Raw genomic sequence first — 27945 nt, 5'->3', positions numbered from 1 at the left:
TTGATCATGTAGAGCGAATGAACTGAGAGAGCAGAGTGGAGTTTACTTCTGTACTGACCTCTTTCCACTGATTGTCTGCTGGTTTAATGGAATAAAATCTTACATTGGAGGGCTTTTTTAAGTTTTGTAACAACTATATGAATGAATTATACTACTTAGACAACTAATAGAAGTTATTGTCCTATGTAGAATATAAGCTACTGCTATTTTTTAATGCATTCAAGCATGTTTTTTAATCAGTGTTTTTTCTCTTTGTTCTTGTCTATCCTGTAATTGAAAGATACATTGCAGAAAATTGCACAAATTATGTGTCTTCTATGTAGCATTGTTTGTATGTGACTGTATTCCTTTGTCTATTCTCTACCATCCTATTTTGTCTTCTGATGTACAAATTTTAATGACCACTATATCTTTACTTTCTAGAAAACATTTTTATTATTGAAGCTTTGTTAGGCGGAAAGAAGACTTGAAAAACATTAGTTTCAGAGGTAAAGCCATTCACCCATTTCCAAGTTTACTAGGAGCATTTCTAAAAATAAGTCCTACTCAGAGTCAAGTTTGTCTTCAAATTTGTACATTACAAGTAGATTCATTTTCAAGTGTCTTTTAAGCTTCATATTTTCATTGCTGTCAGAAACTGAACTTCGTAACCTCATGGATGTAAAATTTATCGCAGGACTACACTGCTTTTAGATCAGTGCACTTCATTGGCAAACTGAGCATACTGTTGCTTTAGACTCAAATCAGAAGTAGTTCAATGTGAAGTAGAGGTTAAATCAACAGTGTTTGACTTTGTACGGTCAAATGTCTGTGTTTGCAGAGGAAACACTCACAAATTTACTCTTTGTTTAGAGCCTCACTCATGGATAAGCTGTTGTATGTGCTGGATCCTGGTTGGACAGTGTGGTGTCACAGTCTTCCTCCTTTATTGCCATCCCTTTGCCCTGCCAAAAAAACAATGATGTCACCCTTGTTGCCATGGTCACATTAGGGCGAGCAGGAACATGCCAGAGAGAGGAGGAGCTGTGGCTGTATTTCTGAAGCCATGCACAAACTAAATATAAATCATGGCATTGCAGAGGAATAAGACATTTAATTACATTGGTCTTTTATGAGTATGTGCAATTATTTAGTTATTTCTTAAATTTTATCCCAAAGCTGTACAGAATAAGCATAAATATTTAGAACTGCTCAGTTAAATCATTATTATTCTGCTACTCTGTTCTAATGTGGGTCTAATAAAACTATAGCGATAGTAACTAACTTGTGCTGAAGCTCATGAGTAGCTATGAGGAAAGTTGCTGGGAGCTTTAGTTTAGGCGATATGTTTTGCTTGGGAAAAGTCAGACAGATACATGAGGCCTAGGCAGTGGAAAGTCCCCGTTCTGAGACAGAGCCAGTGGTAGTTTTCCTGATTCTCTTTTGCTTGTACTCCCACTCACTGACAACTCTGTAGGCCCTCTGTACCAGGACAAGACTGCAGAGAGAGAAATAGTTCACACCACACACATGTATGCGGAACCCATCCACAGCTATTTCTCCCAAAACATTCCTGACCAGATACTCCTCTGCTCATGCCAGAGGTTTATGCCTCACTCAGCAAACTGCACAAGTCAACAAAATCCAAAGTTTAAGCTGAAACACAACCTCAACAGAAAAAATAATCATTAAATAGTTTTTGTGGTCAACTTATTTAGTTAACCTACTACTTGAAAACACTATCATTTTCATCTGTTACAATGATTTATGTATTTATATTTGACTTCTCTTGCTTTGGAGCAGTTTTAGCATCTCTCTAACCCACAATTTCTGCTTCTTTTTTTCCTTCTTTGTATTCTCTTTACAGGTGAAGCAGCTTTGAGAGGGGACCCAAGACTCCAGTCCCTGTCTCTGTCCTCATCTTCTTCCTCCTCATCTTCGTCATCATCTTCCTCATCTTCTTCCATTTCCAGCCACAGGACAGGTCCTCCTCCCATCAGCCCCACCAAGAGGAAGCTGAGTGGGGACCAAGGAGACAGCGACATGGATGACAATGAGCATGTTGCAAAGATGAGTCGACTGTTTGCAGCACAGCTGTGAGTACATGAACATGTGCTGTGAGAATAAGCTGGTCTTTAAACATAGTAAAAAAAAAAGAAAAATAAGAGGAAAAATTTTGTTAATTTATAACTGTTTTTCTACAAGGTGCTATCTATTGAACAACCTTGCTTCTTTAATGCTAGTTAAACTTAGACTCTTCTTTTTTTGTGTCTGTGCATGCAAATGTTTCTTTTGGCTATGCCTAAAACTGCACAGGCAAACTTTTCTTAGAAGTCCCAGTTTGGACTTCATGGTGCTATGCCAGGTTTAGCTGGCTCTACAGTGCTGCACACCTCTTATAGCCGTACTTCCCTGAGAGCTTGGAAACAGGGAATGCACAACAGAAAAATTACTCTTGACTCTGTGGTGGCTAAAGAACTGCAGGGCATTGGAGTCAGAGTCTGTCATAACTGAGCCTGTCATAGGATGCCAGCTATTACTATTTATTTCAGAGGCTAAGAGGTGTTAGGCAGAGCTGTGCAGGTTTTCATGGGACCTAGTTTCTACCAGTACACGCAGATTGCCCCAAAAAATATATGAATTATGAGGTGAAACAATGGAACACGGTTAATGATACTGGACTAACCAAAAGCTGGATTACATATTTGTTAGCTACGTTTTTTAAGTAGTACACACATACTGGTGTGTATATGTAAAAGTACATGTAGTTTATTGAATCCTATACTTTTAGCTACTGAACTGTTACTGTCTTTCAAATATTAAGGCAGTAGAAAACTTGCAACTCATCAGAAATAGCAGTGGGTTGCAGTGGAGAATGACAGTTAATGTTAAATAAAAAAAGAAAAACAGTCTCATGGGAAATCATTTCACAGCTTCATTAAGAGTTTAACATACTGATGTTTTTTCTTGAATAGGGTAGGGGTTTATACTCACAGAGTTTTAAAACAATGAAATTAAAGTTCCTATGTTTACCTACCTGTGTGATGTGATGCAATGCTTTGGTCCCAGGGGAAAAAAAGCATGACTTTTGAATCAAGGTGTTCTGGTGGCACAACGGAAAGGGGCCGTTCCTTCATCTTGTGACCATCAGAGCTCACATAACAAAGGATTAGCTTGTGCATCTTGACATTTGCACAGTTATCTTGTTTTCTGCTTTGGATGTGTCACTGGTGGGAGAATTTACACGGCACCAGGCAGTAAATTCAACTTTCACTTGGTGTATTATTCTGTTGGTTTTCTTCCACTGAGTCATTATATATTCACTTTGTGGTTGACTTCTGCATGCATTCATAACCAAAAGCTCCCACTTGTGTATCACGAGTTGATATTTATTTTGTAAGTCTGTGTGCAGAAGTACAAAAGGACTTATTGTTGTATCAGCTTTCATTTAGTCCTGCAGCTCTATTTACATGCATCCATTTTGCTTGTTTAGACTAAGGTTTGTTAAAAATACAACTGATGCAAAAGTCTGGGATGTTTTAGGCTTTTAAGGCTCCTCATTGTACCATTATTATTGCCCATAAGCCATAATCCCCTTATTTAATCTCCAGTTTGACTTTAACCTTGAAGTCATTTCACTCTGTGCTGTAGGTTAATCTCTGTCCACCCAAAAGCAAAGCTAGCTCACTTGTGTGTTTTTAGTTCATAAAGACATATTTTTGTCAAAGAGATCTAGTTCTTTTAGGGTCATTTTAGATGAGTCTTTCTTTCTTTTTGCCACAGTCATTTAATTTGATTTTCCTCTGAGGGCATTCTTTCCCCGGTAAAAGTAAATGCTGAGCGACTTGTTGAAACCTGCAAACAGCCTCTGTCACGTTTTCTAGTTTTCCTTCGTGACTTGACAGCCGTAATTACGTTGAAGTGGAGAATGATAGGTAACTAAGTTAAGCTAAAAATAGCGTGAAAAACACTGTAGAGAGCTTCACAGTTAAGACAGTTTTTTTTTTTTTTTTTTTTTTTAAAAACACACACACTTTTATTTCATTAAACTTTTATCTTGATTGTAGGGAGTGATTAGGCTTGATTTGGAAATTATGTTCTTAGTTCTTGGAAAGAGGCAAGATAGAAAAACAAAGGCGGAACCAAAAAATAAAAAAATTAATAAGCATACACAGAGCTTGGATGCCCAGAGATGGTAATCCATCCACCCTAGCAGTTAGAATTTGCTGGCTGCTTCCATCTGTGCAGCCTATTTTATTTTATTTTTTTTGTTTTTTATTACGTTGACTGCTCAGCTTGATGTTAACTGTGGCTGCTTGTATAAAAGCTTTTGTGTTCATTCTTGTTGTTTCTAAAACCTTTCTCTGTTTTGCTAAAGTAATTGTTTTTCTTTTTTGCTGATTATATTGGTTTTTGAGTCATATTGGGGTTTTGTTACACTGACTTCAGCTGGCTTGTTTTTCCCCTTTCGTCCCTAAGCTAAATCATATTTTGGGTAAGCGATGACACAAATAAAGACACCTGACACCTGAGATTCAAGGTGGAGCTACAAAGGTAGACGTTCAGGTTTCCTTTGTTGTCTAATCTCAACAAGCCAGAGTTGTAGGGAGGAACTTTTCTGGGGGAAGGGGGAAGGAAAAGTATTCTGAACAGACTCAAGCTTTAAATGTAGCAGGATTGAATAAGACATGAACAATGAATGGATTTAGCTTTTGTCCACATTGTTTGTCATGTGGCTTGTCTTAGTGTTAAAACCCCAATTCTCATTTTATTTATTTATTTATTTGTTTTTGCTATAGTCAGTTAAAACCCATCTATAATACAATGTTGGAAAAATAAGTGAATAAAAATTCTTTCACAGTCATAGTGGCAGCTGGCAATGTGGATGTGAGCTGTCTGTGAGTCTGCATCTCTTTATGTAGGTATGCACATATAGTGCAATACTTTCAATACAAGCATGTGTGCTTTACCACCTGTGATCATCTGTATGTGTGCTTGTTTGTGTGTGTGTGTCTGTGTGGGGAGGTCAGGCAGCAGGGACTACTTTCTCATTTTCTCTGAGGAGTAGGAGGAGTCTTGAACAAAGAAGCCTTATCCTGTCCACTGGAGCCTGCGGGCTGGAAGCTTGCTCCAGCCTGTTTGCCTGCCCGCCACTCTGCAGTAAAAGACCCACCAGCATAAAAATCCTCAGCTGTTTCATTCCTCAATAAACATAAGAGTGATATTATGTGTTGTTTAGACTTTTGGTTGGGAAAATCAACTGATTGGAAGTGTTTTTTTTTTTTGTTTTTATTAATGTCTTTCTAGAGTTGTATAGTAGGTAAAACTCTTGATTTCTGGTAAAGGTTAATCTTTGTAGATCTAAATCAAATTACATTTCCTTCAAAACACAAAGAAATAGCTGTTTGATCTACCAGTTATATAGTACTGCACAGTCAGACTGTGATTAATCTATTAAGTTGAGGAAATGTAAGATTTTAAGAAGACAGTGCTTTCTTTAAGCAAGTTGTCTTTTTTATCCCCTTTTTTTCATCATCCTCAATAATCTCAATCAATAAAACTGAAAAAAATATGCTGTCAACAAAAAGTAAATATTCAGAATAGGCAAAAATCTGAGTTACATTTATGCTATACTACTCTTGAAGGTTTCTCCTTCCATTGAGTGACTTATAGCACTGTACTGTAGCTCGCAGAAACGGAAACTGCAGTTGCTTTTTACTGGGAACTCCACCAGTAAGTTGTTCTCATGGAAGTTTCTTAAGAGGCCAAATGGGGAGAAAATAAGAGCAGGAGAGTTAGTGTGTGTGCATGTGTGTCCTCAAGGCTGTGGGAGTTATTGTTTTACATGAGACTATTTATGTAATGAGAATGTGAGGAAAGATAGAATACTTTTTTCAGTATGTGTGACTTTGTGTGTTCACAGTGTTTTCTTTGCCTTCTTGTGGTTGTTCTTATATTTTATCTGCTTCAGCTTTGCATACTAAACCTTTTCTTCACTTGTCTTTCTTTGTCAGTCAGTTAACTGGGAACAGCAATAATTTCTGTCAGGGTTTCTGCGTGATTGTAAATCAGAGGATGTAACTCAGCCTTGTTGAGTTTTGCAGACGTTGTCTTACTTGGTTTAAATGTCTGTATTATAATTATAATCTGTGGGTTTTGATAATTTTTTTTTTCCAGTTTGTGCTCCTCAAACCAGCTACTACAGCAGCAGAATAAACTGTTGAGATGTTTGCGTACTTTATATACATAGAATATATAAATACATAGATAAATCCAGTAACACTCTCTCTGTGCGTGTCTATACTGTGTGATTGTACCAAGCTCTACAAGGTCTGCAAAAAACTACATACATACATATATATATATATATATATATATATATATACAGCTTTTTTGCCAACCTTGTAGAGCTTGGTTCTGGTTGTAACCTGTGGTTTAGCCTTCATCCTCTTCTACTGTTTTCCTTTTTTCTCCCTTTTTTTCTTTTTTTGGGTATTCTCCTTTCCAGACCTTGATTCTTTCCAGATGTTTCCTGTGTGTATCTCTCTTTCTTTCTTTTTTCTTTTTGAATTTATTTCTGAAAAGAGTAGGATGGGAACCTGTGCCCAACCAGAGATCTGAAGGGAGAAATTATCTGCAGACTTCAGTGTACAACTGTGAGAAATAAAATATTTATAGCTCCTGAGCATTTGCAAAGTGAAATATAGCTAACTCATCAAACCTGCAGTCTCCCATAGACTCAAACCTGATATACATACAAAAATAACTTATAATTTTAGTTTTTGGTTCATATGTTTGTTTTCCTTCTGTATTCCGTTGATGAAACTTGAGCAGCAACAGTGCTTTCCCCCTTTTAAATCATTCAGACGATAACAATGTTCAGCTTGAAGTTAACTTGAAGACATGCAGTAATTTAAATGGTAACTAAAAAGACCATACTTAATGACAGATCTGAGTAGCTTAATATTGTTCTAGATATGCCACTACATTATTTATGTATTGAGGGATTTCTTTTTTTTTTAACTCTGGGTTTTAAATGAAGGGATCTTACAGTAGGCCCCAACCACAGTAACTACCACTAATGCCAGGCTTCACATAACCCAGACTCTTGTAAAATAGAATCAAACAGATATCTGCTCTTTGTTTCACTCTGCCAAGGAGTTCATTCTCATACTCAGTAACACAGTTTATGGAAGACACATAACTTATGGGGCATTCAATCCAGCAAGTGTTTTCTCACCATAAATGAGACTGTCAAAATTTTTCAATTAAGAGTTCTCATGGTCTTTGTTTCACTCCTATATATGTTCCATGTTTGATCTAAGCTTCCCTTTCTGTCTCTTCTGCTCATTAGTACAATAGTTTATCTTTACTACTTGGAGTTGTCATCCTCTCCTCTAATTCTAGAACCACTAACTCTTCAGTTCAAGCCCTGCTTACTACCCCCCTGCCCATGTGTCATGTGTACCCCTTACCACCCACCCTTTACATCCTCTCCCTCTCTCCCCAGCTGTGACCTTAGTGATAATTGAGAGGTGAGTAAAGAGAGACAAAGACAAAGAGAGAGGGTGGGTTTTGAAAGCCTGATCTGTGACATGAAATGTGGTTTGGTGGGTAATCAAATGAGTGGGAGGCAGGTGTGGGTGGTGCATTTGTCAGCTACACCATTCATTGGATGGATTTGTTGATCCCATTCACTGGCTCCTGTGACCGTCCCTCTTGTATGATGCGAGCATGCCGGGATGACAATTTGGAACTTCCACAGCCTCACTACATACTCAACTGCTGAGAGAAGATGAGAGATCTTTATCTGCTGCTTGTATCTTTGCTTGGCTCTAAGAGTTATATTGCATAATTTGTTTGAATTATTTGATCGAAAATATGTTTATTTGTTTTACTGTGGCAATAAATAGTCTCTTCTTCGGGGTACTGATACCACTAAGGGGAAACATATCAGCTTGTTGGTGAACTGTGGGCCAGGGTTTATGTAAGTGCTGCCAAGTCTATTCCTCTCTTAACCCTCAGGAAGTTTGCTGCAGATTGTGAGGGAAAAATGGGAAAAAGAGACAAAAGAGAGGGGGTCTTTGCTCGTGTAAGCTCTCGGCACAAACGAAGGAAACTACTGACCTCGCTCTTTCACAAACTAAAGATCTGCATTCACATGCAGCTCCTTCTCCCCACCTCTTCCTCTCTGCTTTTCTGTTTTCAGTGTTATTTGTGGAGGATGGTGCTGTGGACTCCAGATGCTTAACGCATCAGCCAGGTTGCCTGGTCACATGGATCTACAACGCTTAGTCTGAACTTGTTGTTTTGCATCCAAACAAACCTTAAAGGGTTCCTGTTGCTTTTTCACCACTAAGTTTGTTGTGTGTTCTCAATTACACATCTGTTTGACAAGGAAACTCCACAATTGATTCTAAATTGTATCTAAATAGTATATACTGTATGTCATTGTGGGAATAAAGATGTCAGTTGTTTGTTTTAATCTATGAATAGATGAGTACATGCTGGTGTTTATGGAGGTGGAGAGTAAGAGGTGATTGAGGCGAGTTCACTAAGTGTTGACTCCCTGAAAGTGGGCCTCAGTTTGTCAGATGGGAATAAAGCAGCACAGACACACATGCACATACAAAGAAACAAAGAACCGAGACCACATATGATGCATTAACCAAAATAATCACGACCTGTTAAACTGCAAGCAAGTCTGCACAGCATCAGGCATAAACTCTGTGTCAAACACATCAAAGTCATTATTATCAAAGCTGGAAAAAAAGCCCAAATCTGTGTTGTGTTTAGCTGTTACTTTAATCCCTTAATATTATCTCTGCTTTTTCAGTGATTATAATATGATCTCACAGTTTGAAGAGAGTACTAGGTTTTCTTTGAGGTGGGGAATCCATGTATAGAAATGTGGACAGTCTGGCTTCTTTCACCTTTATTATTGGGCTTGTGGTTGCAAGTGTGGGTTTTGTGAAACAGAAGTCTGACAGAAGTTAAAAAAAAAAAGAAAGCTTTAATAAGAGGAATAAGAATAATAACTTAAGAGATTAATTAAATATTGACAGTGAACTTCTCAGCCAGTGTTTATGCTGCGTTAGCTTTGCAGGGTTTTCTGCGTTTTCATTTGACAGAAGTAAGTGCTGCTGGCAGGAGGCTGACTGTGGAGATAAAAGTTGATTTTTCTGTACTGAGGAAACCACTTTAAAGCTTTGAACTTGATGCCAATTTGTCCCCACATGCAGAGATAAGTTTGGAATCCACCCATGTTGTATAAATTTAAGAGTGTTCCCCTTGCTAGCACAGACTGTGTGTGTGTGTCAGAGCCTGTGTTTGTACTAAATGACCTTATCAAACCTTCGAGTAATCTGAGAACGACATACAAATTTTGTGTTTGTACCTCAGTCAGAAATTAATGCTTTTTTTCCCCTCTGGTCCTCCACTGTTTGACATAAAAGCCCAATTTAAAATGACTCTTTTATTTGTGTTTGTTAATTCTCTCTCAATGAGCCATGTGTTTGCTCTTATTTTTAATTCATCTCTCCACTGTTCATTAGCTCTCTCTCATCTTGTGTTCTTTTAAACCCACCATCAAACCCGAGTTTTCATTCATATTGGATCAGGTCACATAATTTTAGAACTGAAATATTTCAAAGCTCCAGACCTTATTAGAGTTGATCAGATAAAGGGATAAACTTGAGTAATCTTTCTTAAAGGTAATTAGAATCTTAGATTCAAGTCTAGAAACAGTCTGTTTACTAAATTCAGGGGTCTATTTACACATGTAATAAATAAACCACTCATTGTACAAGACAAATAATGTTCCCTTCTTTCTGTTTTTGTGGTTTTTCAGGAAACCTAATGGAGATTATCGCAATTCCCCCATCACCAAGGACCGTAGCCGAAGCCCCAGTGAGCGTGTGATGATGCCTGGAGCTTTGGGAGTCCACAGCAACCACCTGTTTAGTCACACCCACCATCACCTGGCTAGCTTAGCTAGCATGGACCAGCCACTGGCACTTACCAAAAACAGCATGGTGGAGACGGCACGCAGTAACACAGCAGCTTTGGCCACAGTACCACACGCAGTCAGTGCAATGGAACGCCAGCAGGTAATGTGCATCCCATGGCTTTGGGTCAAATTTTGAGGACATTTTTTTAAGCAAATTGTTAATTGAAACCCTTAACCCTGGTTGTTTCCCTCATATAACAAGACTTGCTGCTCTGAGGATTAAAAAAAATTCTTTTTGGCTTGACACTAAAAATGTTTTCAAATCCTGGTGATGTGTATCCTTCTCCATCAAACCTCTCTTTGTTTTCTAGCAGGTCCTTGATCATTTAACGCAGAATTTTTGTGACTGTGTTTCAGAATCGCCCTTCGGTGATCACATGTGCCCCAGCCAACAATCGCAACTGCAACCTGTCTCGCTGTCCAGTCTCTCACAACGGCTGCTCCAACCTCGCCAACTACAGAAAAATCAACAGTGAGTCACGCAAACACATCTGCCGCAGCAGAGATGTGCAATTCATATTGTGCATATTCAGACTCAGTTTCTGTTTGTACCACATCAGTTGTTAAAAAAAAACCTCAAGTTACTTGATTTACCGTCTTGTCTGTTATCTCTGTACTTTACAAGCCACTTCGGGCTAAGCCAAGCATGTGTTTTATCTGTCTGCTCTGTGTGTGTCATGTTTTCTGTGGGTTGATAAATGTATATTAGCTGTTTTTATGGTCGCAGTGAAATCTCAATGATCTCATTGAGGTTAACAGCAACATTTAGAACAGCAATGTAATATTAAGGACAAAAAAAAGGGGAAAAACTGTTGTGAAAAGTGAAGTAGGTTTTTCCAGTGATTTAAAATACACATTACCAGTGTGTAAACTAATTTTAGGCAATGAATGATCCACAGAGTGTTATGTTGGTAAATATCTAAGATGCTCTCTTGTTTTTAGCCAGCACAGCCTGTGATCCTGTGATCGAGGAACATTTCCGTCGCAGCCTTGGGAAGAACTACAAGGAACCCGAGCCCACTGCCACCAACTCTGTGTCCATCACAGGCTCAGTGGACGACCACTTTGCCAAGGCGCTAGGCGAAACCTGGCTGCAGATCAAAAACAAGGGGAGTCCCTCTTCGTCCGGCAGCAGCCCAAACTCCTCTCCCGACAGTCACATGGTCAATCACAACCACTCCCCTTCTGTCGTCTCCTGAAGGGGAAGGGAATATCTCCAGTTACCCCAGCTCACCCATCATCCCTGCTCCAACATCCATGCTCCTGCCACTTCAATCTGTCACCAGCATCCCAGAGGGAATTCCTGCCTGCTGGTCTGCTTAAAAACAGCCAAAACACTCAAGCCCGCTCGCTTACTGTGCACTCGCAGAGGCTCAACCAAGCAATAAAGACATGGTGACTTTTCCCTTCTGTCCTCTGGTTTGCTAATGCCACACCGTAATCAGAGCTGATGAGGATTCAACAAGGAACTCAGCCAGAGCATCAGCTTGCTTCTTCCAGTCATACATCCCTGCAAGAGCTTGGAGCAAAGCAAGTGTCTAGCTATATGTACATAAACAGAGAGGAAAGACAGTCTATTAATTATTAACTCTCTCCTTCTTCTTTTTTTTTTCTTCATTTAACAGTAGTTTTGTGTACTGATTCTGCATTATGTAATGTGTGGCGTTTGAACGAAAAGATAAGTGAAAAAAAAACAAAAAAAAAAAAAAAAACTTCTTCTTGGAAAACAATCACAAACCACCTGACTGTGCTACCAAAGAAACCTCAGACACTGACGTTTATCAATGCCCACCTTGAAAACACAAACCAACAATAAGTCATCTTATAATCCCCTCTGTTTATCTATTATGACTCTCACCCTCCTCTCCTGTGCGTGCGTTCTGGTTGATTTGTTAGTGTATATGTCTTTACAAGGTTGACTTAGTCTGATTTGCACTGCTGCCTGTGAAGGTAAAGGGTCAAACTCTGAAATCCGGCATAAAACACATTGGTTCTGATGAGAGTGATTTTGATGCAGTCAGATATTATCTCACTTGTGTTTGAACTAGTTTGATCTCCCATTAACTCTTCTTTAAAGTCTATCTGAGAATAATTCACCCCAGCTTATTTACTTACACCATTTCTGGAAAATGGACCATGCAGTAAACACATGCTCCACCTTATTTGTTTGGTCACTTCCTAAAAGATCAATCATACCTTTAGAGGCAGATGCAGATAAATAAATAGTGGGAGGAGGCAAGCTATTCTTCAACACTGAAACATCAACATAAAACTGATTTAGAGTAAAATATTTTCTGCTGCTTTACCAAAACAAGGTTGCTAGTGAGTTGAATTAACTGTAAACTGATGTTTCATCTGTACAGTAACATTAGAAAGAAGCAAGATTGAAGTTTAATTCACTTTTAAAATAAAAAAAAGGAAACATTTTAAGATCATACAACTTATGTTAACTCATTTAAAGGTATTGATACAATAAATCCCACTACTGCCCAGCCTTCCATTTGTAGCTCTACTTTAAATAAAGTCCAACATTTTTTTAAGGATCGGTGTCAAACAGGCAAAATTAAATACCATAAAGTAAGTACCTTTCAGATGACAAGCAGCTAATTGTGGCGGTAATGGACATCGCAGCCATGGTGAGAGAAGATTAGGATTCAGAGCAGATAATTAACCTGCCTGTGTTGAATGGTTGGGCTTTGCTGAACAATGTGCTTTGACGGGTTTCATGGGTGTAACTGCTGACAGTGATTAGAGGATGGATGATGCCGCATGTCAATTTGTGGTTTTAAAAAGCAAAAGAAGAAAAGACATAATCTGGTTTCTCAACCAGAAGAAAGAAGATTATTCAAATCTCTTCAAAAACACCTTTGTTTTTGTGGCTCGTTGTACACGGGTGTTGTAATTATATTTGGCTTACACCCCGATATCCTTCCCTCCCTCTCCTAGACACTGTGGTTTAAAAGATTTGTACAAGGTTTTAAGGGTAAATTAATGCTTTTACAGATGCATGTTTTTGTTTTGTTTTTTTAATAGCTGGTATCTATTAGTGTTTTTAGCATTTCAAACCTAACTACTATTAGCCTTTTCATCCAGACATTAGTTGTTACTTCTTTTGTTGTCAGTAACAGATGTAGACACTACACTCACTGCTGGGTCAGTTGTACTCCATATTATTATTGTTATTGTTATTATTACAGTTTTGTATTTTTGTTTTTCATTAATATCAGCATGGTAACAAACATCTATAGTGGGACAGCCTCTGGACAGGCTCTTTGGAATGAAGCGAGCTGCAAATCTCAAAATCATCTTGCACTGTGAGGCATTAGCTCATTCCAGCAGCAGAGCGATGATCGTCCTGGTGTGAAGCTGGCTTTGGGATGTGCAGCTCTTTAGTCTTTCTTAAGATGTTAATCCATCAGTGGTACAGGATGCTACAACTTTCAGTATGACTCAGCTGACACCAAGTTGACACAATTTAATCTTTTTTGTCTTGGGTATCCTTGTCTGAAGTAGCACGATTCATTGGCTCTCACCTTTACCCACAGAGCTTACCACAGCACTTGGTAAAAAGTCTTGCAGGCAAGGTGCTTTTGGGAAAACACATATAATTACGAGTTGGTGATAACGGCTATCAGACGTCTTGTTGACATGTTAGTGTCTTAAATTAACACAGTAAAAAAGGAAGAAAATATGTTAGTAAAAATAGACTTCACTGAGAAGTGGGAACAGGCGAAACCAAACACCTGTCTCACAATTAATTACCTGAATATGATTTATGATGTTGTAGCTCTTTCAACGTTCATCAGTTGACTTTTTGTGTTCTGACTTGGTGTCCAGACCTTTTTTTTTTGTATTTTATTGCTTTCTTTCTCAAGAGTATTGCTTTTATTTTCTGCAGTAACACCACACTGCTGCATCTTAAGGATATAAATTTAACTCTGAGAAAGAACTTGCACCAAGGTGACATACATTCCTCCAGTAGGGAACTTAACACAGGCCTCATCCACACTTAGTATCTCCACATCAACAGACAGTTAACAACTAGCCAGAACTGCTCGTCCCACAGTTCCCTCCTAGCTGCAGATCGGCCATACTGTACGATAAAGGAACAGCCGCAATGTATGCCATAACACCTTCAAGGACATCAACTATGCGAGAGAACTGGGCTTGTCACAGCAGATAGAGTGAAACGTGTAATTCTGTATCAAATAGAATCATTTTGTACCACTGAGCTAAAGATAACAGGTGATGAGGGTTATATTTCTTTGCTTTTCAGCAGTTTGTGATACCTCTCCATGCATGGAAGGTTTCTCTTCTCTAAAATGTCCACACATTCCATCATCAGCTATCAAAACCGACGTGACAGAACAAGGACTGATGAGAAAAGTTTCAGAAGGGTTAGAACCCCCAGTTTCATGAAAAAAATCATCTCCATGTCTTTTCTGTTACCTGTTTAGAGTGGGTGGGATGGCGAGGTTTAGCAGGCCGGTTGGGGTGGGGGAGGCTGAGCTTCAGGAGCTGTGCTTTTGTAAGTAAAAGCTGTGAGTCAGATGTTCACCTGCAACTCAGTTTTTAGTGAGGGTCTCACAGCAGGGCCTACCCCTTCTTCAGATCTACTTGGCGCTGATTAATATCTAGTGTAGTAAAGCATCATGTTAGAAAACGCGAGGGAAAGGGGCTCAGTGTCCTGAGGATTTTGTTTTTATCACTATTTACTTTCTTATCATTTCACTACCACCCTGTAGGTAGGAGGTGCTCTCTGTTTTGGCACACTCCCTTACACACTGTAGGAAAATCACTTAATAAAAATACTTTTTTATAATAGGTAATTATAAGACCATCATTACGCTGTGCGTAACGAATGTACAGAGAAAAAAATCGTAGGTATTTTTTGAGGAACAATTAATTTGTTAATGATATGTAGCTATTTAATTGTTTTTTTTTCCTGTCCTTATATTGTAATCATTGCATTTTCTTTTTTGTGAAAAAAGTTGATCTTTTTTGTCTGTAGTTTGTCTTGTTAGAGTAAAGGTTCAAGTGCAGGAACACAGTAAACGTATGAAATCACAACGAGCTACAGGCGTGTCGCTGACAATCGCTACTTCCATTGGTCCCCATCGTTCTCCAATCATTTAACCTGTATTCGATCATGTGACTCCTGAGACATTTGAACAAAAACTTTATTAGGGGCCTCTCGAGCAATATGCATATTCTGCATTGACGGAACCATTTCAGTAAAGAAAGCATTTATATGTATATATATATATATATATATATATATATATATATATACATATGTTTGAACACAATGTTAGTCATTGACAGGTACATGTAAGCTGTATGAATTGTGGGTCCTGTTGTACAGATAGGAACTGAGCTACAGGCAAACCCTATCAGTCCATTTGAGGGCATTTGTTGAAATGATATAAGTAGCAAATGAGCTTGGAAATGTTAACCGTGAATCTGCCGCCAGAGTTTCCACCTGAAATCAAGTTGAATAATTGAGCAGATGAATCAAAGAGAAGTTGGTCTGACTCTGCACCACATTTTCCAGATCTTTTGTTTTGAAGTGGAAGTAGCATGTACTTAGTGGTAGTAATAATCTAAACTGTAAGAACGTTTCTATCAAGAAACAGATGATTTGTGGCTGTGTCTCCTACTAAAAAGGTTTTGGCAGGCCACCTTTTTTGTACGTTAAGTAGCTTTGATGAACAATAAACTGCTTTTAAACCACTGTCTGTGTTGGCCTCGTTCCTGTTTTTATGTGTTTGTTTGAAGGTTTATAAAGATGCTAAATATAGCGGACATGTATATGTGCGAGACATGAATTCTGTATAAATCACAATTATCTAAGTCTTTGATACTTTTATTCCAGTTTTTGGTTAAATACTTACAGAAGAAAATCAAAAACAGAGATTTAAGAGAAATCAGTTATGAAAAACAACCCTACATTTAGTTGAAATTATGAGAAAAAAAGCATACGTTTTTTTTTTTTAAACGTCTCAGTCTGAAGTGAATCTCATTTTTGCACTCGATTCTTTTGCATAAATACCCCCACTGTTGGTAAAACTTGTAATTTGTGTAAATAATCAGATATAAAAGAAGACAAAAAGATTGACCAATAGCTAACATGCATCAACACAAACCGCCCATGAACAGCAGTCACACTGCTGGCTCTCCATAATTAGGTTCCATGTAGTTCAGTGACTATGTCATTAAACTGTATAGTAACATCTGTGTGCAGGTTTCCTCAGAGGAATCATTCCAAAGCTGGTCGTACCATCAGCTGCACTCGATATATCACAGTCTCTAGTAAACGGACAGGAAGATGGATGTTGAGTGGTCAACTGTGTTTTTTTTTAATAGATTTTCATTGTTTATCTGAAGCTCTTTCCCAAAATGAACAAGCGAGCAGATGTCGTCAGCTTCTTGCCATTTGACTCTTCAGTAAACCCATTAAATATGTTGATGGAGAGACTAAAACTGGGATGTATTTTTACACACTTCATACAAACACTGATGGTTTTGTTGAATTTTTGCTCATGGAATACGAGTGACTGATTAAACAGGTGAAAGGATCAGATACATTCTCCCTATTATACAACAGCTGCATAAACACAACATTAACAGTTAAGAAGGTGCTCCTGCTTCAGACATTTTGTTAGCACAGCTCTGATGGTCCATCTTGTATATAATATAAAGAGCTTGTCCTTTGTAGATGTCAGAGTCATACAGGAGGAAAAATTGTAGGTGTGTGAAGTCCTTTGGATCACATTTCGCTGCCTTCAGATGCTCTCATCATCACTCATATCCCAAATCTGATGAGGAAAGAGAAAACAGAAGTAGCCATTAAACAACAGTGTATATCCGCAGGTGTTCTCAAACATGTTGAGTGTATTTCTATCCTAAGATAAAATTAGATATTGCTTTGCTTCCATGCTTTCTAACTTGCCATTTTCTTCACTGCCTTTTAAGGCACATTGGAGGGTTTATTATTTATTACAATACTACCACCAAAATCAACAGAAATGGACACATTCAGCAACCATCCAGAAGTGGGTAAACAGATGACCTCACATCCTGGATGACACTAATTTACCATATATATATATATATATATATATATATATATATATATATATACATCTGCTGCTTGGAGGAATCCTGGTTTCAAATAGAGATCAATCAGCTCTGTCGCTGCTCATCTAACTGAGCTAAAACTACAAACTACAGATTTAATGTCTTTGTATGTTTGTGGGTTTAACATACATACAAATCATAATTCTAGCATTTTAAGCTTCAGGACTTTCTGTGCGCCTCTTCACATCATATGATGATCCTGAGAGAGCAACATACAAGTCAGATGTGGCTAAAGTTGGCTCTTTTACTTTAGTTACATTCAAATGCAGAAGCACCAAATTAAACAGGAAATACAGTCTTCTATGGGAATGATTTTGGATCCTACAGTGTTCCTGGAAAGAAGAAGGTGGATGTAAGTTTTTCCAGAAAAACCACACACATCCTGGTTTACATCAGCTAGTTTCACAAGTTAAAAAATCCACACGTTGCGTCACTTAACCAAACTTTGTGATTTATTGTTTGATGCATGAAGCTTGACGGTTTTATGAAACAGCAAATGGACAAAATACAAAGTGTTAACTTAAACTCAGGTTTGTGAGTAGTTTATACACATTAAAACTATTATGGGTATAAAAGGCGAAAATAAAAATGAACTGACTCTCTACATTTCTCCTTTACCCAGTCCTCTGGTTTCCCTTACTGAAAACGTCATACATGGACTACCGCCCCCTTCTACACTAGAACGTTTCGCCATATTTGTGTATTTGTGCAGGGTTGCAGGTGTGTGTCATCTTTCCAGTGCAGTCAAATGCTACTTTCTTTCCCAGACACAGCCATTGTACGGAAATACAGCTATAGCTGACGTCAGTTGTTAGGGATTCTGGTTTTATGACACAGACAGTTGAACAAACAGAAACCATACCAGTAGAGTCATCTTTAGTTTTTTTTTTTTTGCAATTACAGATAAACTATACCTCAACTTTTATTTTAGAAAAGCAAAGGCCTCAAATATATTAGTATTAAAATCAGCCAATACAACATCTCTGAAAACTCTTACCAATGTTTCCTTTGAACAGTGCAGTTGAAAACATTTTAAATGAGTATGCTTTTGTAATGTAATTGTAAGGATTCAAACTGGAACCCAGAGATTTGGAATTAAATCAAATAATGTGACATCTAAAAGGCTCACAGCCCTATAGCTACGGCAAGGTGATATAGCAAAATGCTATAAAAAAAATATTTTATATTTTGATTGATCTCAATCTTGATCATGATATAGTTTGTTAATGCTGCAAATTTCAATGGGCATCAAGTCTTTAGTATAAAATATGAAACTACTGCTGTAACATCTTTGGTTTGTTTTAAATGGTTTTTATATGTGGCGACAGTCAAATAACAAGATGTTGCTTTTTTTGTTTGATTGCACTTCAGGAACCAGCTTAACTAGGATGAAAACTTTTCAGGTGATTAAGCATATTTTCTGTTTTGTTCATCAACTGATGACAAACATGACGTCACTGCTTCATTCTTTCCATTTTAATGACACAGTGGGGCCTTTTTATGTCAACTGCTGTCATGGCTCTGCTCGGCCACCGTCGGTCCCTCTGCAGGTACCTCTGTAGATGGATCGGCTGAACATGCCTCACGCTTACACAGTGATTTAGGTAAATTTGATCGCAATAAAATTTTGTGATAGTTTTATCCCTATCTTTAGCACAGACAGGCTTCATAATTTGGTTTAGCAATGTTGCAAAAAGCTTCTAATGTTTGGAAAATGACATAAAATGTCCTTTAAAGTGTATGCTGGGATTTAAAAGAGCTGCTTCTAGTGAGGTAATGATACAGAAACAGAACCTCTTCTTCAGCTGGTTCTCAGTCAGAAAGTGTCCTGTCAAACATTTATAAAAATAATAAAAAAAAAAAAAAAAAAAAAAAGGCAAACTAGTGATCACATGTTTGAAACTAAATCTTAGGGAGAATAATGATGCACATTGTGAAGTTTGATTATTTGATCTTTTGGACAGACTGCTCTCCCCCTGAGGTAGCTTCCACATCAGGTTGATGCAGTGACAAAATGTCCTGATGGCCCCCTCAAGATAATGCTGTCAAATCACCAGTCAGTCTGTCCGTCCATGTCAAAGATAGGGGATTTTGACACAGTTTAGATCCACAGAAGAACTGTTCTAAGTAAACTGATTTGATAAATGTGATTTCAGAGTTCAAAGTGCATAGATGCCTACATACAGTTTTGCACGAGCTGCGTGAGTACATCACGATTAACACAGCGCAAACCCAGAGCATTCACATTCACAACGAAAGAGTAGCTGGATCCAAACTTCCAGCTGGTTCTATAGGTCAGTCCGAACCATAAGTTCATTTTCCCTCTGACACAAGTCACAAATGTTACACTCAGTTTGAAAAGGAGGCGGAGACGCAAACAGGATCTGAGGAAGTGATGAATTACAACATGCACTGAGAGAAAACAGAGCTGGATGTGCACCAGATGTTTAACAGCTTTGAAAACAATTACTTGCAATCACTTCTAAGAGGTTTGTTACCAGGAAGTGACACACACACACACACACCCACACACAGTGGAACCTCCTTTGCATTAACGTGTCAGTAAACAGCACTGGCCTTCTCAATGGCAGCAGATTCTTCACATTCTGCCTCTGTAAGACGTAATTCACATACCTCTGAGCATGGACACACAGATGCGTAACTCTGACACACACACGCTGCATTCCTCAGCCTCACAACTCAGCGAGCTCTAGCGTGACATTCAGTAAAGAAAATGACATCCTGGTACACTGTCAAGCTTTTTAAGAAAATCCACAAGTTCTTTGATGAGAAAGGGTCTGTCACAGTTCACTGGTCACTCACAAAGTAGCAACAACATAAGACAGGATTTATCTTCTAATAAATATATGGGTGTCTGTATTATTAGTTTACTTATTTGGCATGCTCATGTTGCTAAACTTTGCTTCACACTACAGCAGAATCTACTGGGTTGGGCTCTGTGGTATGAGAAGTAAAATGATGATTTTGTTTTTTCAAATGATGTTAGCGAGTGTAGTTTGTTATGGTATACAAGTACAATGCAAAAGCCTGACCTTCTACATCTTATTCATAAAACACATTCTGATGTGTTGCCATCAGTTAGGAGAAAGAGGAGGCCAACCTTCAGGTCAAACTGGTTTCCAAACTCATTCATCTGCCATTAAGATATGAAATATTGACAAGTTATTCTTGGGTGGGATGAGTTGAAATATAACTGCTGCCTCAAGGTAAAGTTTAGGATGTTTTCTTTCATTTTTATGATTGTAAATGCTGATGTAACAAATGGGCTGTATGGCGCAGGATAATAAAGTTTATGTCATCGTTTATACTCCAACAGAGCAGCTGACAACAGGCTGGTTGCTATTGCTTCTGAAAATGAACATGTTTAATAAACAAATATTTGTACATATAAATGTTCTGAATGTTTTCCATAATTATTGTAAGTGGAGAATTCAGAGCAACTGGGGCACATGCCCCAGTAAAAGGGGTCTGGCAACGCTTATGTTGAGAAGAGTACATTTGATTATTTACATTTTTGGCCATCTACACTTGATTCAAAAGGGATGATGCTTTGACTTCACTTGATGTGAATCAACAGGAAAGCTGCAGTAAACAGTGAGAAGTATGGGTGTTCATGTGGCCAGAAGTCATTAGTGCCAGCAGCTAATTGAAACAGTCCTGTTGCACATAAAACCTGTCCCACAGTCTGCTCTGTACATACTGCATCCCCAGTGTTTTTTCAGAGTGAAGTCACAGGGCAGTGTGGAGAATCAGAGACAAATTCATATCAAAGCTGGACGCTCTGAATTTCTGCTTCACTGCTGCTGTGGAGCAGCCATCAAAAGGACAGCAAGCAAAGAGCTCTTTGAAAGCCAGCGACACTGGAGCCCCTCTCTGGATGGCTGCCATGCCACACTGATGGCGTGTGTGTATGTGCGCGGGTCTGTGTGAAATCTTTTGTGCAAAATGGAAAAGGGGTGGAGGTGGGTGGGAGGGAAGGGGGATTTGGTGGTGGTGGTGGTGAGGACGGGGGGAGGGAACCTTCTCATTATGTAACATGAAAAGCTCGAGCAAAATGAAGCCAACAAATTTACTACACTCTTTCAAGCAGCACTGAATAGTTGAGATGTTTCTCAACTTCTTACCTCTGTTGCTGCAATTCATAAGCAGATTTCTGGAAAGCCAAAACAAGCTCTGTCTAATTAAAGAGCTTAATAATTTCACCAAACTCTTTCATTCCAAACTGAAAAATATTTTCAACCTGGACGGAAAGCACTGAAAAACAAGAGATCAAGACATATACGGCTCTATTCATTTTGAGTAGAGCTGAATAAGCCCTGAAACAAGCACAAACAGAATTCTCCGTTAATCTAATTTAACAATGAACTGCATGTATATACTTAAAAAGGACTGTTTATATTTACATTTCAGAGATAATGACCTCTAAACTCCAATCCTAAAAAGTGATTGTCAAATAACAGCCCAGCAGTTGTAGTTAGAGATGAAAACTGTCAAATGATGAAAAAGTCATTAAAGCTATGCAGCAACATTTTGTAGATCTGGGGACAGTATCTGAAATAAGTGGAAAAATCTGAGCTGTGTGTTCCTCTTATCTCTGTTGGTCCTTTAGCTTTGCTCTGCCTTGGAAAACAAAATACAAAGTGGACAAAGGTCTTCTTTGTGATGGAGTGAAACGAAGTGTCTGATGAAGATTGTCCAGTGCAGCACTGCTTTTACCCGTGTTTCCTTCCTAATCTTCCTGTGTGGGCATGCACATATGTGTTTGTGCTGCATCAGGGTGAAACACTGCTGTGTGCAGTACAGATATCATGTAAAAAGAAATGAGGTGCTGTGATGTAAATAAGCTAAATGGCATCAGAGTTGTAGTGTTAACTACAAGGACAAAGTATAAACCTGTTCTAGAGGAAATGTAAGCTTTAGGCTTCAGTGTTTTGGGCACAAGTTGCATCTTGCAGTTGGTGAGTGAAGCTGTTCATATCGAAACTTTACGTGCTATGGAGCAGTTCATATTTTCATACAGAAGCTGGAATCCATCCATCCATCCATCCATCCATCCACTTGTCGGGTTGCGAGGGCAGCTGCCTAAGCAGGGAAACCCAGACTTCCCTCTCCCCAGCCACATTCACCAGCTCGTCCGGGGGATCCCGAGGCGTTTCCAGGCCAGCTGAGAGATGTGGCCCGTCCAGAGTCTCCTGGGTCTTCCCCGGGGCCTCCTCCCAATGGGGACATGCCTGAACCACCTCACCAGGGAGGCGTCCTGACAAGATACCAGAGCCACCTCATTTGGCTCCTCTCGATGCGAAGGAGCAGCGACTCTCAGCCCCTCCCAGATCACCAAGCTTCTCACCCTATCTCTAAGGGAGAGCCCGGTGACCCTGCGGACAAAACTCATTTCAGCCGCTTGTATTTATGATCTCGTTCTTTTGGTCACTACCCACAGCTCGTGACCATAGGTGAGGGTAGGAATGTAGCTTGACCGGTAAATTGAGAGTTTTGCCTTTTGGCTCAGTTCCTTCTTCAAAATGAAGCTGGAATTTCAAGCTGAAATTTAAATATTAAATCGCAATATTGGTCAGAAAAATGGCAATCACACTGTTTTCCCCATATTGTTCAGGTCTACTCACTAGTTGACCTCAACTATATAATACTACACACAGAAAAATAATACACACACACCATGACAATGCCTAAAAGGGATTGGCAGAAAAACAATACCAACATCTCTTTAACTCTGAGGCAACCTTATCACGTCCAGACCTTAAGTTGTTGCTGGTTTTGGAAAATCAAAACAGAAACAAAACAACAATGCTCCGATCTTTTCTGATGTCCATCGCTAAGCTGCATGTAATCATTGTATGAATGTGTTCTTAATCTGTTGGGTTTCAGCCGATATGACAGGTATTATCCAAGCTAGTTGTCGAAACAAGGCTGGGATCTGATCAGATAGAGGCGGCTTTAGCTGGAAACCAAGGCTGTGGAATCTCAGCCAAACCTCTGCTGCTGCTGATTACTGCTCCCTGACAAACACAGCACAAGCCTCAGCATGAGGGGTTTTTAGCACCATTTACCACTGGGGAAAAGCACTGCTAGAACTAAACTTATTTGCTTTTTTGGAATGAAGAAGCTTCTTTTAAGATTGCTGTATTTTCACTGTGATTTCATTGCTGCTTCTTAGGCAAACTGAAAGCGTTCTTACAGGAATACATCCTAAGTGCGGGTGGCCCCAGTGGGAATCCAACCTCTAAAGCCATTCAAGTAGGCAGCAAAACACAACCGCTGATGGGCTTTGCTATTAAAAACATCTGCTTTACATATTAGAACTGACACCAAAGCACAAAGCGCAAAGTCAACCTTTCATCATGGAGACTGGCTCCATCTGATATGCAATTAGAGGACCACACAGAGTGATGCGGTTTAGGGCTGCTGGATTAAACAGTGAATGCTGGTTGAAGAAGAGTTGAGATTTTCAGTCAATCCAAATTTCTGTTTTGTTCTTGTGAGTGTGGATAGTCTGTTTTTTATTTTTTTTAAAGAAAGCTAAAGAAAGCAACTTATATCGCTCATTACTCATAGTGTGGACAAGTGATGCCCCCCCCCTCCTTTGCAAATATATGTGTTTTTTTTTTTTTTTTTGCTTGTTTGTTGGGGGCTGGAGTTTTGTCATCCAGTCAGGAGTGTGCAAATGAAAATGCTCAACACAAACCACAATGTTTGGGTAAAAACTGGCACAAAGTATTATGAAAATATCTGGACTTGGGGTACAGTTTTAAGTCTTGAATAACTACAGACCACTAGACTTTGCAAAAGGAATTACTCCTCCACATGTGCATATTGTTTTTATTAATTTTATATTTCTCTTATGTTTTGGGGATCTCTCTTTCTATTTTTGTTTTGTTCAAAAGACAAATATTCAATAAAGGACAGCACAGCTGAAACAATACAATGAGGAGTTTTTCCAGATTTACTCAGAAAACTGAGTAAATCTGGAAGCCCACTGGTCATCATTTAATGTTATACCCCTCGTATTTGGGCAAATGTGGGTGTGATAGTTTTTAGCTGCAGTGTGTTTTTTTACAGCCTTTGTTTCTTTATATTACATCAAACACTTTTCAGAAGCAATGTTTTGTTTGCCCAACAAGCCACATTCAGTTGGCCAAGATCATGTATTTCTGTGGTACTTAAAAACCTTGGTGACTGTATCTTTCTAAGAATATATACAAAACTCTGATTTCTTTTTTCTCTCTGCTGTTGAGCTTTAGCGTATATCCAGAGGTTTAATTTAACACATTCGCTATTACCATTCATATTTAAAATCCTCTGACCGGTCCCTTTTCTGGTGTGATAAAATCAACTGAATTTAAGCTGAGATGTGAAATCAGATCAGGACTCTGCACAGAGGCATAACTGACTGGATCGTCTCAGCCTTTCTGGGCAACCCTGACCAATTCGGTGTCCTAGGCAAGACTTTAGCTGGCACTCCCTTGTATCACAGATATTTTTACAATCAATCTTTTAACGCTTACACAGAAGCATGTATGTCTTCAAGATTTCCTTTTTTTCAAGCAGAAAATAACAGATCAAATGAAACTGAATAAACATGTGACACAACTTGATATAATTTAAATAAGGTATTGCATAAACAGAAATAATAGATTTTCTTAATGATGCAAAGTTGTTTTTAATGCCATCATAAACAGTTATTTGGTGACAATATGGTTGCTGTTTATGATGGAAAGCTCACTGTAAGCTCACATCTATCTATCTATCTATCTATCTATCTATCTATCTATATATCCATCCATCTGTCTACCCATCTTTCTATCCAACTATCTATCTACCTATCTCAAGGGGGTCATGTACAATTTGTTAATTTTTTGGTAAACAGATGCCTTGAGATGATAATGGGTGTAATCTATTATACCATGAGGGAACCTATAGGCTTAAAAACACCTTTAAAGGCCCTGATAATTTAAAAGTGGGAATAACATTAACTTAAGTCGACTTGAGTGATTTATTGATTATAAAAAATTCTACTAGTCCAAAGTAAGCTAGCAAGTTATCACTGCTGTAACTATCAGATCCAGAAACTATTTATTTATCATACTGACATTGCTGTGCCTCTGCCTTACTTCTTCTTCATCTGTCCTTATTTTTCTTTCATAGAGGGCTGGACTGTTTTAACCTTTTAGACATTTTCCCTGCTGAGTATCCATCAATCTCCAGGTGTTGGGGTCCTGTCCGGTCATTCCTCTCGACCCGTAGGTAAAGAGCAGTGAGGCAGCCATTATGTAGCCTATAGACTATTGTGATTAAGTTATGTAATATTTCAAAATTGGTTTGGAAAAAATCTTTAAAAAAAAAAAAACATTTTTTGTTGTGCAGGTGGTCAAAGTTGCCTGTGTTCATCTGCAACAGAGTATAAATGCAAATTCATTGTTTCTTTAAATGTAGGACTGCTGTGTAAAACTGCAATCTCACCTTTGGTTGAGAATTGGTTGTCAGCATTATTATTTTGTTTGAAACAATGTGGCTGTATACTCTGAAAGTAAGGATGATATCTTAAACTAATATAGCCTGGGTTCATCAAAAAGGCTCACTTCAAAGCTTTACTGTCTAATCCTAGAAAATTGCAAGTCACTGTCTTCAAAGAGGCCCAAACTATTTGAATTTCTTCTTTCTGAAATGCCACTTCACCCTAAAGAGCAGTCAGCAGAGAGCAGCGGCCGCCGTGGAACTTCTTGTTTCCTCTAGCAAATGATTCGTATCTGTTTGCCAGGGGGATGCATTCATGACTTATGCTAAAAAAAGGGGGTTGCTTCTTTTTTCATCCTTCTGATAAGCCCTCCCTGAGGGCAGCTTTCACATCTAAGAGGGGGAGGAGAGATCTGCAAAGCCAACTCTACAATCAGAGGTACCAACACTTTGAGCTGTAGGTAAAGTTAATAAACAAGTGTGGGAATTTCATTTTTTTTTTTTGCCATTATTGCCACAAACTCCTGGCAGCTGTTCTTTTCCTTTGTCATCACCTTTTATCGTCATCCTCTCCAGTGCCAAACCTCAATCCACATTTCATAGAACTGCTAACATGACCAAAGAAAAAAAAAGAAAAAAAGCCACTTAAAATGATTGAAACATTACAACATGAAAAGGTGTGCAAGTTTACATGTGTCTGCAAACATTATAAAGCTAAGATAGTGTTTGTGTCCTGGTCACACAATGACACTGCGCATATGAACCTCATACACTCACACAAACAAATGAGCTGTGGGTTTTGGCTGATGGGTGTAAATAAATAATGCCGCCTTGGGTGTAGCCTCTCTAAAGGATTTAGCTTCCGGTACAGAGGAGAGTTTGCGGTGGAACAGCAGCACTTTGAAGTACAAAAGACATGATAAGCTCTACAATCACCTGAGGGGCTGCTGACAGGCAAATATGATCTGGTTTATGTAGGACTGGAGCTTAAAACTGGAAAAAAGAAGAAATTTCTAGCTTTTTTTTTATATATGAATTCCTAATAAATTGCTGTAAAGTGCTCTTCCAGTTTATTTTATTTGTGCTAATCACTTTTCTAGCTTTTTGTTGCCCCGTTCTAACTTTTTTTTAGAGGTGTTGTTGCCATCAAATTCACATTTTCCATGAAATTGTCTACATCTGATATGCTGTTTATGTTCAGTTTGTTAATAAAATATGGGTTCATGAGATCTGCAGATCACTAAATTCTGTTTCACTTTACATTTTACACGAAAAGGATTTTTTTTCTTGTCTTACCAACAGGACTTTATGTGAGTTGCTCACTGGTTGGAATTTAAGCTTTTCCATGTATCATTACTTCAATCAAAGGTAGAAGTGATATTTTAAAACCAAAACATGTTGCTCTGTTTATGACTAAGAATAACTGGGACATGCAGCAGGGCCGAGCTGCCTGAGATGTTAGCCACCCTGCAACCTCCTGTCCAGCTGAGACAGCACCTATCACTGCGCAGGAAATGTTGCATGATATATATATATATATGGAGCACCTTGTAAGACAGCAAACTCCAGTTGCCTGTTTCTGTCCAGCTACATGGGCAAATCTAAGCTGTGCGTGTAAACTCAGCTCAGTTACACACTTACAGGAATGCCTAACATCATTTGCTTTATGGTATGATCTCTATTAATTTCTAAAAAAAATTACTGCTCATGTCAAATGACTTTTGTTATTATCAACATATAACTGTATACTGACAAAAAGGAAATAATTGAGCATAAATGTTAACGCACATCAGACAAGATTCCATGTTTAGTTTTTTAATAAGTTGAAAGAAGTGGACACACTGCTGCAGACATAAAAACAGCAGCGTTTGAGATTTACTGACATCTAGAGTTAAAGTTGCAGATTGCAATCAGCTGAATACCCATCACACAACCCTCTCTTCCAGACATGCAGGAGGGGAGCCTATGAGGAGATCAAACATTAATGAATGCACTGTTGGCATGAGGTACCCGTTTTCTTAAACAGTGAAACTTTAGATGATGTCCTTTTCTTTAAAGGTGGATTATAATGTAAGACTATTGAAAGCCTCTGAGTATCAAACTGCAAAAGCAGAATCAGTCTCAAACAAAACTTAATAGATGTGCAAACTTGATTCATTTTGCTTTCAAACATAAGACAGCTAAGACAACTGTCTAAAGTTAAACCATTTCTTTCACTGCATCATCTCAAGATTTTAATCCATGCATTTATTTCTTATGGCTTAGACTATTGCAATCAACTTTATGTTGGGCTCAGTCAGACCTTCCTCGATCGGCTGCAGCTG

At 38.5% G+C, this 27945-nt stretch overlaps 2 protein-coding genes across 3 annotated transcripts in view; one reads left to right on the top strand and one right to left on the bottom strand.

Moving 5' to 3' along the window:
• Positions 1–15722, top strand: part of vgll4b (vestigial-like family member 4b) — a 38448-nt gene extending 22726 nt beyond the window's left edge. For both annotated transcript variants that reach the window (XM_041980541.1, XM_041980540.1), the window contains 4 exons: positions 1847–2075; positions 9830–10088; positions 10346–10460; positions 10931–15722. In XM_041980541.1, the coding sequence (XP_041836475.1) occupies positions 1847–2075; positions 9830–10088; positions 10346–10460; positions 10931–11187 (860 nt within the window). In that variant the 3' untranslated portion in view covers positions 11188–15722. The remainder of the gene's footprint in view (positions 1–1846; positions 2076–9829; positions 10089–10345; positions 10461–10930) is intronic.
• A 628-nt stretch (positions 15723–16350) lies between these two features.
• atg7 (ATG7 autophagy related 7 homolog (S. cerevisiae)) overlaps positions 16351–27945 on the bottom strand; it is an 80902-nt gene continuing 69307 nt past the window's right edge. The window contains exon 19 of the mRNA XM_041980550.1: positions 16351–16806. Within this exon, the coding sequence (XP_041836484.1) occupies positions 16774–16806 (33 nt within the window). The 3' untranslated portion in view covers positions 16351–16773. The remainder of the gene's footprint in view (positions 16807–27945) is intronic.

The sequence above is a fragment of the Melanotaenia boesemani genome, chromosome 3 (genome assembly GCF_017639745.1).
Source record: "Melanotaenia boesemani isolate fMelBoe1 chromosome 3, fMelBoe1.pri, whole genome shotgun sequence".
In the NCBI taxonomy this organism is placed as follows: domain Eukaryota; kingdom Metazoa; phylum Chordata; class Actinopteri; order Atheriniformes; family Melanotaeniidae; genus Melanotaenia; species Melanotaenia boesemani.
This window is presented reverse-complemented; position numbering and strand designations above follow the sequence as displayed.